General features: G+C 48.9%; 1 protein-coding gene across 3 annotated transcripts in view; it reads right to left on the reverse strand.

Moving 5' to 3' along the window:
• Positions 1 to 10161, reverse strand: part of LOC135821049 (uncharacterized) — a 36592-nt gene extending 26431 nt beyond the window's left edge. For 2 of the 3 annotated variants that reach the window (XM_065334111.1, XM_065334110.1), the window contains exons 1-7: positions 8965 to 10161; positions 8464 to 8605; positions 7855 to 7970; positions 5394 to 5484; positions 4354 to 4441; positions 1567 to 1668; positions 694 to 1160 (exon numbers count right to left, since the gene is read on the reverse strand). In XM_065334111.1, coding sequence (XP_065190183.1) covers positions 694 to 1160; positions 1567 to 1668; positions 4354 to 4441; positions 5394 to 5484; positions 7855 to 7970; positions 8464 to 8605; positions 8965 to 9885 — 1927 coding nt within the window. In that variant the 5' untranslated portion in view covers positions 9886 to 10161. The remainder of the gene's footprint in view (positions 1 to 693; positions 1161 to 1566; positions 1669 to 4353; positions 4442 to 5393; positions 5485 to 7854; positions 7971 to 8463; positions 8606 to 8964) is intronic. The other variant, XM_065334112.1, reaches the window with a different exon arrangement.
• Positions 10162 to 16218: the final 6057 nt, after the last annotated feature.

Genomic DNA, 16218 nt, shown 5'->3' on the forward strand with positions numbered 1-16218 from the left:
TTGCATACAAATCCCCATCTAGTAGGGCGCAGTCACCCAGTTTCGGTGGAAGTGCGCGAGTTCGATTGGGATTCAAGTAGGAAGGGAGCGTCGCAGCTTCCTCGGACCAAGACCATTCGACTCAGCACCCAGAAGACTACAACTGGTGAAAGTTTGATTTTAGGGTATACTTCCCCTTTAAAAATCTATGAGAGTAATTGGAGGAAGGACCTGAGCAATATTCCGAAAAAAATTCTCGAAAAGCTCCAGCCAAATTTGAAATATTTCAAAAATACTATGCGTCTGTATGTTTTGAAATGAACTGTAAGTAACTTCTCTACATTTCGAGTATGGCCACTGAGAACCTCATTAATGCTACTGTTGATATGAATCAAGAAGTGAAACGATCACTGAAGAAACCAGGTCAATTCCGGACCGCTCTCTTACCCCACCTGAAAAATTCACCGACTTACGTTGCTCACTGATCAAATAATTATGCAATCTTTCCTCTGCTAGCTAGCTGCTGTCTTAAATCCTACTCTTTTTTTTCTATTTTCTTTTTTTTCTTTTTAATCTTTTCCTTACATTTGTGTGCCTGTTTGTCTTTAGACGATCTCATGTAATAAGGCAACACTGCCTGTTTGTTATTCGACGTTAAATAAACCAATCCATCCAATCCAATCCAAGTGGATAGAACCCGGGGTCTGATCTCACCTCTCTGCTCGCATTGCTTTGTCGCAGAACTCTCCGGTCCATTCTTTGCTTTCGGAGGTGCTCGAATGGAGATTTTTGCACTTGGATGCTTGACAACTCCCGGGGAACTTTTGCTTCTAGCAGCCACCGTCGTAGGTCTACGTGTGGTTCCTTTTGCTGCACCGGTCATCACTTTTTTGCCGGCAGTGCTGCCGTGACAAGCTGCGGCTGGTGACTTTTCCGCTGTTGCTGTTGGAGTGGCGGTTGCAGGGGCTGCTTCTGCTGTTGATGGTGTTGCTTCTTCTGCTTGAACTGCTGCTAGTGTTGTTGATTGTTCTGTTGCTGTTGTTGATCCTGCTTCGCTCAATGCTGGTACTGAGGTTTTCCCCTCACCTGTTTCGTCTTCTTGCACATCATCGGCGGCATAGAAGACGGAGTGTTTGCTGTACAACGCCAGGTCCTTGTTCCAGCGATGCGTCTCACAGAAGCTGTGCAGTGCATACACATACACACACACGCATGCACACATATACACACATATACACACATATACACACATACACATACAAACACATACGCGCACACACACACACACACATACACACACAGACACACATAGACACACACACACACACACATTCACATACACATGCACACAGACACAGACACGCACACAGAATGCTGGCTAGTATCAAATGGGCTCGGGTATGACAAAGGAGGGGTATGTGTGGGGGGGGGGGATGTGTGGGGAGGGGGTATGTGTGTGTGGGGGGGGGGGTATGTGGGGGTATGGGGGGGGGGGTATGTGTGTGTGGGGGGGGGGGGGTATGTGTGTGGGGGGGGGGGGGGGTATGTGTGTGTGGGGGGGGGGGGGGGAGTGCATGTTCTCCTTACCTTTTACACACCCCTTGCAGCCAGGTATCAATGGAGCAGAAATGATACTTCATGTCCCGGTATGTTGTCGACTCGTATTGATAGCTATCGTGAACTTGCACTCTGCTCGTACAGACATACAGACACATACAGACACACACAGACACACACACACACACACAGACACACACATACGCAAACACACACACAAAACACACACAAACACACAAACATGCACACAAACACACGGGCATGGATGATTTAGCAAACAGAAGCTCACGTGATCCTTGCAAGGAGAACAATAAAACAATCCACAAAGTGCTTGGACTGGAACTATCACTTGTCACTGAAGTGAGCAAGGAGGAATAGTTCAAAATACAGTGCAGCGAGTAAAAAGAAGTGAATTATCGCGTCCGTTCCCAAAGGGAACTGACGACGGCCGCTAACACCCAGTAAACCCTAGCGGCAGATGCAGCGCCTAACAGTGGGGGTGAGTGAATACGTCTCACAACCACTGGCACAAGTGCCGAGAAACCCCATAAGCCGCATCCATGCAAGTGCAGGAAGTATTCTAGCAAAGATTAAAGTGAATAACGGAAGATGCCATCACCCTATCAGAGCTCCTTCATCACTCAAACGTGTGCACATGCCAACTGTGATGGCCTGCGAAGGTGAAGTGGCCGGAGACTAGGTTTAACCGTATTAAAATTAGGGTCGAGTCGGGTAAGATTTTCTTTGGGTATCGGTCCGGGTAGTTTTCCACCGGTAGCACGGGTACCCTTTCGGCAAGAGTACATGAAAACCAGAGTGTGCAGCTCGGATGGGTTGCTGTCACGGCGGAATTCCGTGCTTACATCATTTTAGTGATGTAGTGCGTACAAGCAGGATTCCAGCAGGTCTCTTTCTGCACAACTGCAGCTTAGTTGTACACACTACGCCATTTCCCGCCTCAGATCTGCGCCAAATGTGATGTTATCACGGAATTCCGCCGTGACAGACACCCATAGCAGAAAAGGTCCCAAGCTGCACACTCTGGTTTTCATGTACTCTTGCTATCGGGTAAATGTTTCCATGGTAACACCACAATGGACCCCTTCCCTTACACACTGGGTAGACATCCCGAGTATTACATGAATTTGTGAACATGCACTGTACAGGATGTCATCTGCGACTTCGGGTTTTCGGATACTATTCTGTACCCGTCTACCCGAGGTCCTCACGCGGGTACCACGGGTACCTGACTACCCCTGCACACCACTAAAACCAAGAGTACATAAACAAGAGTGTGCAACTTCGGATCTCTCCTGCACAATCTGCAGATATCCCGCCCACGGCGGAATTTTTTGTTGACGTCACCTTTTCTTTCAGAGAAACGCGCTTCTTGCCGCAGAGCAGTGTGAGAGCACGTGCTGGGCACCACCCTTGTAATGTAAATTAAAGGGGAAGTTAAGGCAAAAATCAAAATTTCACCAGTTGTAGTCTTCGGGGTGCTGAGTCGAATGGTCTTGGTCCGAGAAAGCTGAGACGCCCCCTTCCTACTTGAATCCCAATCGAACTCGCGCACTTCCACCGAAACTGGGTGACTGCGCCCTACTAGATGGGAATTTGTATGCAAAATGTCACTAAAAGCGCCATTTCGTTCTTATAAAAGCACGGATGACCGCAATTGGCACATATGTTGTAGTCTTTTGGACGCTGCGTCGACTGGTTTTGGTCCGAAAAGGCTGCGATGCAGCGTTCGGACCTTATTTTCCAATCGAACGTGGTTGAACAAGCGGTCACGTGCTCCTGGGTGCCCAAATCACCTGGTCACCACGCCACAGGCGACAACTTTCACACCAAGGTTCAACTCGAGTTCAACTCGAGTGACAGGACTGCACCCAAAAAAGGTCAAACAGGCTAGTAAGTTGCACCCTGCAGGCACGGTGACCAGGTGACTGGCGTACGCAGGAGCACGTGACCACTGGTTCAACCATGTTCGATTGGGAATAAGGGCCGAACGCTGCATCGCAGCCTTTTCAGACCAAAACCAGTCGACGCAGCGTCCAAAAGACTACGACATATGTGCCAATTGCGGTCATCCGTGCTTTTATAAGAACGAAATGGCGCTTTTAGTGACATTTTGCATACAAATCCCCATCTAGTAGGGCGCAGTCACCCAGTTTCGGTGGAAGTGCACGAGTTCGATTGGGATTCAAGTAGGAAGGGAGCGTCTCAGCTTTCTCGGACCAAGACCATTCGACTCAGCACCCCGAAGACTACAACTGGTGAAATTTTGATTTTTGCCTTAACTTCCCCTTTAATGTAAAGCCCAGCCAAGTGCATGAGGCAAAACTTTCCAAAAGACTAGCAGCGCGTGGGTCGTCGAAAGGATTACGTCGACCAAAAATTCCGCCGTGGGCCAACCCATCCGCGCGGATCCGCGAGTTGCACACTCTTGTTTATCTACTCTTGCTATTACTAACTACACTAGGGTTTACCGGGTGTTAGCGGCCGTCGTGAGTTCCCTTCGGGAACGGACACGGTAATTTACTTTTTTTATTTATTTTTTATTAACTACAGTGAACACGTAACTGTACTGGCAGAACATTAATTTTAGTCGATGAATAATTCCGTCAAATTCCGAAAACGGGAGTTTGCCCGGTTGAAAATACAGTCAAGGGACTATAAATCGTATTGACAAATCGACGTTATTCCGGCATTTAATTTTGTCCGGAAATTCCTTCGGCAAAAAGACGAAAAAATTCCAGGCCACCATTTCTGCTCGTATAATAAAATCTATTATACGAGCAAACAAATTGAACTTACTTGCCACGGAACCACCTTGCTCCGATTGTCTTCAGGCCGTCACCAGCCCATACTTCCACATGTACCATGTTATGAATCTGTTTCCTGGCTGTGACAAGTCGACAAAATGCACACACATACACATACCACGTGCATGCACACGTACATACACACACACACACACACACACACACACACACACACACACACACACACACACACATACACACACACACACACACACACACACACACACACACACACACACACACACGTGAACAGCCCTTGTACTTGCTCCAGTGGGCGACACCCTCTGAAATCCTCAGACATTGAAATGACTTGAGAATGATCCCACTTATGACTATCGGCTGACCAGAGCAAGTGGGCGAGCACGAGGTGCAGAAAGGGATTAGTGACATCAAAGAATCTGCCCGGTGATCCAACTGCATTTACCCCTGCATTCCAGGAAAAAGCATTTCAGTGTGCAAACACATGCAAGGCGCATACAGTAAAAACCTGTAACTAAAGACCACCGTGACTAGCGACCAGCCTGGCACTACCGACCACTTCTCCAGGCACGGACGCTCTCACATTCATACACAGTACATGGCTGTGCCGTGCAAACCTCCAAGGACCGTCTGCCACTAAAGACCGCTTTCTCTGGCCCCAAGGGGTGGTCGTTAGTCACAGGTTTCACAAGTACAGTGAAACCTGTCTAAGCCGACCGCTCAAGGGACCTTCAAAAAAATGTGGTCCCTCAAGCCTGTGTACAGGCAATCTTCTTTTGCAGGGTCATTTGACCGGAAATGGCATCCATTGGTCCTAGTTGTGTATTGGTCTTTTTGGACAAGTGGTCGATTTATCCGAGCGGTCGCCTTGACAGATTGTACTGTACTCGCATGTGATTCTGCAGCACAGCAATTCAGCATCATTCAAATCTTACACTTTGTCTCCTTTGCACCATGGCTGTTAGCTCGGCTTGCCTAAAAAGCTCGTAGCTGCACTGATGAGGCCTTTCTGGCCGAAACAGCTAGCTGTCTACAGCATCATTCAAATCTTACACTTTGGATTGTTGTAGATGCCGGACACAAAGACCAGGTCACCAGGCTTCATCTCTTCTGGTCCGCTGAGCTTGATCGGTAAGGTATCATACTGCAGGAACAACAACAACAACAACAACAACAACAACAACAACAACAACAACAACAACAACAACAACAACAACAACAACAACAACAACAACAACAACAACAACAACAACAACAACAACAACAACAACAACAACAACAACAACAACAACAACAACAACAACATATTACCCGGGTGAGGGGTGAAGTTCAAGGTTGGTGGGGGACGGCGGCAAACACATCACGAATATGTAAAGCGTGAACATTGCTATAGCAGTACCGTATTTCCCCGTAAGTTAGTTCTCCCCTATGACTTAGTACCCCCTATAAAAAATACACTTTCCACCGCCGAGGTTATCACCCCGAAAGACAGTTCCCCCCGAAAAATAGTAAGTTCGTACCCGTCCTACATGTACAGACACCGTACAGTACATACATCATATGCACGGACACTAGAGTTGCTCAGGCTTCCCACTGCGTGTCATTTACCCCCGATAAAAAAGTACTCCCCGAAAGATAGTACCACCCCCGAAAGTTAGTACTCATGTGGCTGCTAAGTTCGAAAGTTAGTACGTACTAACTTACGGGGAAATACGGTATTGTATCGGGAGGCAGGGAGGGAGAGAGGGAGGGAGGAAGGGAGGGAGGGAGAGAGGGAGGGAGAGAGGGAGGAAGGCAGGGAGGGAGGGCAGGTGACTTTGCCAAAACATCTCAACTGGTGATTTAATCACTCAATCTCTACAGTACTGTCTGGTGCCAAAGAACCGAGTGCTGAAGAACGCCCAGGCTAGAATTTCTCCAAGCACAGCATAGCAATGTACACACGGTGACTCGACTGTGCATAGGCTGTAACACATGAAAACACGAACGGCCCGGTCTAGGCTAGGAGGCCGACTCCCCAGTTCTACGACGATCGACAGTACTGTACAGCAAGCCCGGCATCCCTACCATGTATGCCTGGTTCCATCCCTACCATGTATGCCTGGTTCCATCCCTACCATGTATGCCTGGTTCCATCCCTACCATCAAGAGTACATAAACCAGAGTGTGCAACTCGGGATGGTTCCTGTGGGAGCGTAATTCGTGCACTACGTCATTTCTGACGGCATGGTACGCCACAGGTACGGTGAAAAGTTGCGTAACCAGTCGCGGTGGTGCAGTTCACTGAGTTTGTCCTGATTTCGGTTTTTTGAGACGGATAGCCTGGTGACTTTACTTGTCGGTGGATGTACGCAGCGTACACAGTCACACAAAACACCGAAATCCTGAAACAGGACGTCTAAAATCAAGCAAACTTCGCTGATTTCCGGGCTATGAAACATGAAAATTTGAGCTGTACGCAAGTCGCGGCTTGGCTGATCTCATCAGGGTGACGTAGTGCACGAACTGCGCTGTTTCAGATCTGATATGCACAGTTGCACACTCTGGTTTATGTACTCTTGCTACCATGTATGCCTGGTTCCATCCCTACCATGTATGCCTGGTTCCATCCCTACCATGTATGCCTGGTTCCATCCCTACCATGTATGCCTGGTTCCATCCCTGCCATGTATGCCTGGTTCCATCCCTACCATGTATGCCTGGTTCCATCCCTACCGTGTATGCCTGGTTCCATCCCTGCCATGTATGCCTGGTTCCATCCCTACCATGTATGCCTGGTTCCATCCCTACCATGTATGCCTGGTTCCATCCCTACCATGTATGCCTGGTTCCATCCCTACCATGTATGCCTGGTTCCATCCCTGCCATGTATGCCTGGTTCCATCCCTACCATGTATGCCTGGTTCCATCCCTACCGTGTATGCCTGGTTCCATCCCTGCCATGTATGCCTGGTTCCATCCCTACCATGTATGCCTGGTTCCATCCCTACCATGTATGCCTGGTTCCATCCCTACCATGTATGCCTGGTTCCATCCCTACCATGTATGCCTGGTTCCATCCCTGCCATGTATGCCTGGTTCCATCCCTACCATGTATGCCTGGTTCCATCCCTGCCATGTATGCCTGGTTCCATCCCTACCATGTATGCCTGGTTCCATCCCTGCCATGTATGCCTGGTTCCATCCCTACCATGTATGCCTGGTTCCATCCCTACCATGTATGCCTGGGTCCATCCCTACCATGTATGCCTGGTTCCATCCCTACCATGTATGCCTGGTTCCATCCCTACCATGTATGCCTGGTTCCATCCCTAACATGTATGCCTGGTTCCACCCTGACATGTATGCCTGGTTCCATCCCTAACATGTATGCCTGGTTCTATCCCTACCATGTATGCCTGGTTCCATCCCTACCATGTATGCCTGGTTCCATCCCTACCATGTATGCCTGGTTCCATCCCTACCATGTATGCCTGGTTCCATCCCTACCATGTATGCCTGGTTCCATCCCTACCATGTATGCCTGGTTCCAAGGTCCTACGGCAAAGCCAAACTCGTCGGCCAAGTCACGCAGCACTTGTCTCACTAGCCCGCAGCAGTCCAGGAACAGCGGTGCATCGTACTCTGGAGCTGAACAGCATGCCGGGTCAGAATTCATGATCCGCACACATACACATACACACACATGAACACACACCCATATACACACACACACACACACACACAGTGACACACACACACATACACACACACACACACACACACACACACACAATAGCAAGAATTCCCAGATTACCTAGAGTGATCAACACCAGAACAAGATGGAGCAATACCACAACTAGGCAGAAGAGAACAACCATAACTGGCTAGACCTAGAATTACACGTGTACATTCCCCTATGCATGCATGCACATATGCAAACGCACGCGCGCACGCATACACACACCATGTACCACACACACACACACACACCCGCATTGCGCGCGCAAGCGTGTGTGTGTGTGTGCGTGGGGGGGGGGGAGGGGAGGGTAGTGGGGGTGCGTCCGGGTGTATTCAGCCGACCAGAGTCCCAAGAGCACCAGCAGCTCACCGTAGCAACTTCCACTTTCCAGTGACCACTTACTTCCTGCTTTCTGATATCTCTTAGCGTAGGGCACGCCGAAGTAATGCTTTGTCCTCTCTAGAAACATGCATCGCAGCCGTTCCATTTCCGCCGCGTCTGTGCGCTTGATGTTGGCCCGATTCTGCTGCAGCTTAAGATCACGCTGGGGTCAAGGTGGATGAGGGTTGTCGTGAGTGTTGCAAACACAGCGGCATAGTGATGTAGAACACGGATAGAGAGGTAGACGTACGCACGGACAGACCGACAAATGGACAGACAGACCGGAACCCGCACGCACACACGCATGCAGACACACACGCACACATGCATGCAGACACCACACACACGCACACACACACACGCACAGAACAAACAAGCCACAGTGTCATCACAAGTGCATTTTTCAAACGATGCCACATCAGCGGTTGGCAATGCCCACTTCCACCACCACCACCACCACCACCACCACCACCACCACCACCACCACCACCACCACCATCACCATCACCAGCTCATGCTTACCCTCGCGGATTTTGCAACCAATTGCGCACCCCGCGCCGTGCCTGGTCGACCTCTGGCTGATGTTATGCCAGTTTTGTTCTTCGCTTTTACTGCAACACGCTTTCGTTTCCCGGCAGCTTTTTTCTTACCGGCGGGGGCGACAGGTTTGCGTTTGGTTTTCACAATACTACCTACCTGGCGTTTGGCACGGAATTTCTGAAATGCACTTTGCAGAGATGGTTCTTCTGTCTTAGCGGCGGTGTCGCCGACCTCTTTCTTTCCGGCCTTTCTTTGGGCCCTGGGCGGCATGGCTGCTGCGGAGTTGTCGGTGTCGTCTTCGTTACTATCGCCAGCTCTGGTGTTGGTGCTCAGGCACGCAGCCGCCCCATTGCCATTGCCCTTTTCGCCCTCGGCGTTCCAGGTGTCGCCGTTACGTGGACATGGTGGACCACCAACCTCATGAAGTAGTTCTTCTCCGTGTGCTTGCTCTGGCAAGTCTTCTCCAGCATCGTGGTCGCTACACGAACCCTCGCAATCTTCGCGCGCACGCGGCTGCCCGTCGTCGCTGGTTGACCCCTCGTCATCATCATCGTATGCAGCGTTAGCGGGCTGTGCCTGAACTGGACAAGTGTGAACATCGGCGAAGTCGACGACGAACGCCTCCGCAGCCTGCTGAGACCGTAGAACACGATGAGGGCTCGACAGACCCAGAATCTTCTCTTTCACATCTCCCGAGGTCACGCCTGCAGACATGCATCCTGCGCGCGCCGCACTCGTACTCGCTTCCAGTTCCACTGCCACTGGGGCTGTGCCCGCCACTAGTAGTGGCACTACCGCACTAGGCCACCCTCTGTTTGACTTGCTTGCGTCGTCCCTCTTCTCCATAGCGTGCTGTAGCGGCGGCGGCTGATTCTCCTTGAACTTGAAGTCTACAGAAGCCATGGTCCTCGGCTACGTGTGCTGGAAGTCGACAGCTCCCAACTCCACTCACTCGGATTCGTCGTGCTTGAACGACGACCGAGGTGTGCTTACGAAGCCAGAAGACAGAACCTCCCTCTCTCTTTCCGAGTTCGAGCTAGCTAACTCACCAGGTACGTGTTCAGGGAAGCGCTGCACAGCAAAGACACCACTCCCACTAAAGACAGGCAGCGTCCTTTCAATAATTTTACATTTCTGTCCTCCCTAACTGTAGATCTACCATTCAACGACTGCTGTTGCCTGGGGCCGGAGATGATACTGATAGGATCGAATTATTTTGATTCCGCCTGCCGCTACTGTACTCATCTTTACCTCCCAGAGATTTGAAACATTTGAATCGACCGCCATGAGACAACATAATAGTCATTACTCTTGTCGACGTCGCGTCGAGTCCCACACAACTAAAACGGAACGGTCAGTAGATGATAGATCTACATGGCATGGTTGTGTGCACTGAAAGGTGTACTAATACTAGCAGTAGTCATGTGTAGTCTACTCATCATCTCATGATTGACAGCTCAAGCTGCGAGCGTCAAGCCGCTACTTGCTACAACACTGAAGCCAGGGTACCATGCATGGTGTGTCCATGGCCCTGGGCATGGCCATAGTCATTGTACTTGTAAGTTGTAGCCTGTAGGTTCACAAAATTTACACCCCTAAAATTCGCCCAATCTCCGGAGCTATTTCGACCTTTCTATTCTAAGTCACACTGTGCATCTACTGCTTACACAGCTGCATAATGCCGTTTATTTATTTTTATTATTTTTATTTCACTATTATTATTTTTTCGGCAACGCAGATGATGATGATGATTCTAAGCCCAATTGTGTTATCATCATGACTGTATGAACTTACTGATAGATACTTGCACGCTTTTCTCACCTCGCTTTACAGCGCTACCAGTTGGCCGGATTTCGGTTTTCAGCACCTGGTGACATAGTGCTATTCAATGTTGACGTCCCTGGTGTTTCCACAGATCAATTTCATGTATGCCTTGCTAACGACATAACAACAATACCGCCAACCATCCCTCCCTCCCTAGTCCCTCCTCCTCCCTCTTACCCTCTGGGAGGTGCAATTTATAGCCTTTGTCCGTGGTGCAACCTCATGTGCTGATAACAACAAAGCAGAAAAAGGTTTTCTCCTCGCAGATTGTTTCGGCTTACAGGAAGGTAGTGACACTCAATCTGCGGACAGAACTGTTTCCTCCTTTGTGGACTCACCAGCCCAGCACAGAGGAAATGAGGCCGAACCTGATAGCAATGAAAAATAAATCTTCCGAAGCTAAATCAGAGTACTTGTAAATCAAAACCAGGCCCGAACATACCTTGCCAGAGTGCTCAAACTGACAAGTCAGTGAGCTCTGAAAGGTAGTGACACTATAAGTGCCAAAACACAGCCCCAACTGAAAAATTGAAAGTATAATAATATTATGGTGAAAAAGGAGAAGGACAAAATGTTACAAGTTATGACTAACTGTCCACCAACGTCAGATGAACCAGATCTTATACAGTCAGCGAGTGCGACAAAATGGCACAAAACTCATAGGGAGTAGACCTACTGAGACATTCGGCGACCTGACGCCTACCTCCAACACTTCTCCAAGGCGCAAACCAACAACCTTCCAACTTGGAAGGCTCAGGTTCGGAAAGGTCCAAGAGGGGAAAGAAAGCGCAACGAAGAAGAGCACGAGCTACGTATCACGGCAACAAAGAATGCCGAAAGTTACAGGATGATGACGAAACTGGTAAGACTATTGGACATACCGGCCTTACTACAACTCGACTTCCCCTTTCTATGTTTACTACATAAACTTGGGCCTCCCAAGTTGGGTGGTCTGTTGCTTTGTGTCGTCGAGTTGTAGTAAGGCCGGTATGTCCAATACCAGTTTCGTCATCATCCAGTAACTTTCGGCATTCTTTGTTGCCGTGATGCGTAGCTCGTGCTCTTTTTCGTTGCGCTTTCCTTCCCCTCTTGAACCTTTCCGAACCTGAGCCTTCCAAGTTGGAAGGTTGTTGGTTTGCGCCTTGGAGAAGTGTTGGAGCTAGGTGTCAGGTCGCCGAATGTCTCAATACTCCTAGTCAGTTTTGTGCCATTTTGTCGCACTCGCTGACTGTATAAGATCTGGTTACGTTGGTGTATGTTTTGTATTTATATCATTATCTCATGGCACATCATGATGACGGCCAATAAAACTGAGACAAGGGTGAGAGCCAACCACAGCAGTAAAACAGATAAAAGAATACAAATAAGAGGCAAAGAAGGCAAAGGAGGAGACAAACCAGCAGGATATACATGAAACCTATAATTGAGCAGAGATTTTAGCAACAAAATTATCCATCGACGTGCTGGTCTTGGCCTGCGTTGGTAATGTTGCCCAAAACACATAGCCAGCAAGGTGGACAGTTAGTTAGTCATAACTCGTAACATTTTGTCCTTCTCCCTTTTCACCATAATTTAAGGTGGCAGTCTGGGTTCGCGGCCCGACCGCATGAACACAGCCGTAACTTCCATAATAATTGATGAATTTTGCTCAAATCTTGACCACATACCCAGTGTATTTCACTAAATCCAATGAAGTATAAATCAAGCTCACACATGGGAATCCGCAGGCACAATAGTCAAATCTGCGATTATGCCGTACCACCAATACCTTAGACGCAATATGCAAACGCAGAAAGAAGCTGGGTAGAAACTGAGTGCTCCACAGGATTTCCTTCACATATACCTAGGTGCTAAGTGGAGCGGAATTTTGAAATCATATTCAGAACAAAGTACTCAAGCTGTCAAACAAAAATCATGCAATCGCGCAAAATTTAGGTCCTCGATCAGTAGCACTTTACTCAAAGCTACTACACAAATATAAAAATCCATGACACTTAGCACCTTGATAAATGCTCACAGTTTCCAAAAATGTATGGTTTATGGGGTCTGTGACTTACAGGTTCTTTGCTACGCTGTCTAAGAGGTACGGGACTCAGTGGAAAATGGAGAAAAAAAGTGCTCTGTGCAAGTACAGATGGAGGTATGTCTGTCCAACTAGAACTTACTAGAACTTAGTCGAAGCCACCAGCTTCATATGTCAAACCTTCTTCCTCTTGCTGCTCATCCTGGATGCCCTTCCTGATCCTCCTTCGCTTCTTTCGTGACCTCTTCCCTTCTTCTGACTTCTTTCTGGCAGCATGTGCCTGTCTCTCACGGTCTAGCAGCTTGATGAGACGTGTCGTATGGTATCCAGTAGGGAGGCCCATCTCGTCCAGAACGCGTTTCACTGCCACACCTCCATCATTGAACCAGGCCACGGCCAGGTAGACGCACATCTGGACAGTGGGAGCGGATGCAAAGCCTGTCTTTGGACACAACTGCCACACGAGTCCATTGAACGCTTCGTTGCGATTCTGCGTAGCACCCTTCTGGCAGCGCTCGAGCAAACTCCGGTCGGACAACCGAATGTAGACCGGCTTCAGTTCCTTCCATACTGCCTCTGGCAGGATATTGTGGTGGGCGTAGACATCACCACCTGCCTGTTGCTGCTGCCATCTACACCAGCTGTTAATTCCAGGCGGACAATACTGGTGCTGAGGTTTACTGTCGCTGGATGCACGATGCATGAGGGATGCCCATATGGCCCTGGCCATGGCTTGCAAGTCTCCGCTGTTGTTCCGCACAGCCATGCCATAGTAGGCTTGCAGCTTGTCGATCATGGCATCCGTGAGGCGACCACGTCCGCCTATAGTGCGCCCATCAGCAAGCTTCTTGCCCGCAAGGTTTTTCTTCAGCTTTCTTAGGCTGGTACCGATGCGTTTTTGAACGTGGCCGACACATTCCTCCTTGACTACAGGCACCTCGGGCCCATACGGACAAGCGTCACGCACAGCCTTAAAACTCTTGGTATCTCCATCACCAATGTAGGTGGTGTACCTCAGCTTGCGGCTCTCAAAGGACCTGGCCCACAGAGTCTTGGCGGCTGCACTCTCCATGGCAGGAGCTGATACAGTGGTGTTGACTGAGCAATCGTGTTCGGCAATCTGTCGATCATAGTCATCTTTGGTTAGCTCTCCCTTCTCTTTTCTAGACGCCAAGTGCGTGCACTTGTGGCAAAACTTTGAAAGCACTTCGCAGTCCACCACTTTGCCGACATCATATGCAATTATAGTGAAGGCTCCGAAGAGCGATGCGAATCCTCGGCGCATCCAGGTACCGTCATAGGAAGCAGCGATATCGCTACCCCCATCTGCTGCGGACACTGCTTTCTCAGCTGCCTCAGTCATGCTACGCTCAGCGACGCTCTTGGACGCGGAATGCAGGCCTTTAGCATGGCTGTAAAATGTCGACCGACTCATAGGTGATGGCATATTCAGTGCACCCGCCAGCTTTACCATTGATTGACGTCCACGGCCAATCAGTCGCATTCCGAATACTGCTCGTCTGTTCACCTCCCAGACCCGATTGAACTTCTTGGACATAAATTCGCTTGCTATGTCGCCGCAGTTAACACAGGAAAGCTCCAGGCATGATGCAAGGCCTCCCCGTTGCGATTCGCTGATCGTGACTGCGCCATTACAGCCACTGCAACAAACTGCAGCTGACAAAAGCTGCTGAAGGCACTCGAGATCAATCAGGCGAAATCCATGCGCCCCTTCCTCACACTCTTCATCCAAGTCACTGTCGGAGGAACTGCTGTCGACTTCACCGCCACTTCCATCACTATCGCTGCTTGAAGACGTGGCTTCAGCTGACACTTCAAGGTCGTCATCAGACAGTGGCAAGTCAGGAATTTGTTCTGCAGGCGAAATTTTACCAGAGGGAGCCTTCGGCGCCTGAGACACTCCATAGAACGTTCTTTTCCTTTTCTTAGATCGTCCGGGCTTTCCCTTGGCTCTAGACTTCCCCATAGTAGCCAACGAAGGGGTTAGCTCCAAGAAACAATTACTCCAAAACAATTACTCCAAAAGTTTCAAGAGCAGAGCGATCAGCTGAGATCATGAGAGTCGAAATTTGAATTTTTTTTGAATTTGCGCATGCGCAAAAGTTATCTTGGTTGCCATGGTGACAAACATCGTGCGCGGCTGTCAGTCTGCAGCGCAGAGGAGTACCAGGAGTCGCTCCAGAAAATTTTAATGAAATCGCTCAAAGATTGACGGTAAAAATCGGAATAGTGTGCAAACCTAAATTTTGTAGAAATTTGCTGATATTTCAGTATTTCAAAAACAATTGTGCATACTTTGCGCGGCTATATCTCCGGAAGGAAGCACCCGATTACGCTCAAATTTTCAGGATAAACCCTTTGGACCATACACAAGACGGTGCCAGTGAAAAAATACAGAAAATCGAAACTTTGTTTTTTGACCCTCTGAACCCAGACTGCCACCTTAAGTGGCTCACCATCCGAGTTGAACTTATAATAATAATAATTATACTCAATGATGCAGACAGCCAGACTGTTTCGGCCAATGAGGCCTCATCAGTGCAACTCCGAGCTTAATTAATATAGGATTGAATTGTCAGCCATAGCTACGAGAACCACAGACATTAGGACAGCTCGATGTACTAGCGCTGAGAGTACTCAAACTGCTAGAAGCAGCGGGCAAAGCATAAAGCTAACCAGCGCAAGTGCGTCCTATTTAGAGTGCTCTACAAGATCGAAATCGAGGAGCGAAATACTCAATGATGCAGACAGCCAGACTGTTTCGGCCAATGAGGCCTCATCAGTGCAACTCCGACCTTAATATAGGATTGAACTGTCAGCCATGGGTACGAGAACCACAGATATTATTATAAGTATATTCGGATGGAAAGCCAAGGATGATTATAGAAAAGAGAAAGGACCAAGGAACTACAAGTTACGCTACAATGTCCACTAACACCACTAGTTACTGGACAATCAGTTCTTGCGATAACATTGCACGACACTGACCAACAGTATACCCGGTACTGACGTTCTACAACTAACTGCCAATTAGCTCTAGCACGTCTTAGATGCGCACTCCAGCAACCTTCCAACTTGGAAGGTTCTAAGTTCTAGCACCGTACATAAACATAGAAGGTGAAGGTGGGCGCAACCAAGACAAGCACAAGCTGAAAGTCTCAGCTGTGGAGAACGTTGGCGGATGTACATGTACATGTATGTCGATGACGATACTGGCAAGACAATTGGACAATACGGTCAAACCACGATTCAAGCACGCAAAGCAACATACCACACAACTATGTGGCTTATTTTAATGCGTACCCCATCGATCCCATTGGATCGATGCTTGTATGTACTACGGACAGTAAAGGGTTAAAGACCTCGGT

This window comes from Sycon ciliatum, chromosome 7 (genome assembly GCF_964019385.1).
Source record: "Sycon ciliatum chromosome 7, ocSycCili1.1, whole genome shotgun sequence".
Lineage (NCBI taxonomy): Eukaryota > Metazoa > Porifera > Calcarea > Leucosolenida > Sycettidae > Sycon > Sycon ciliatum.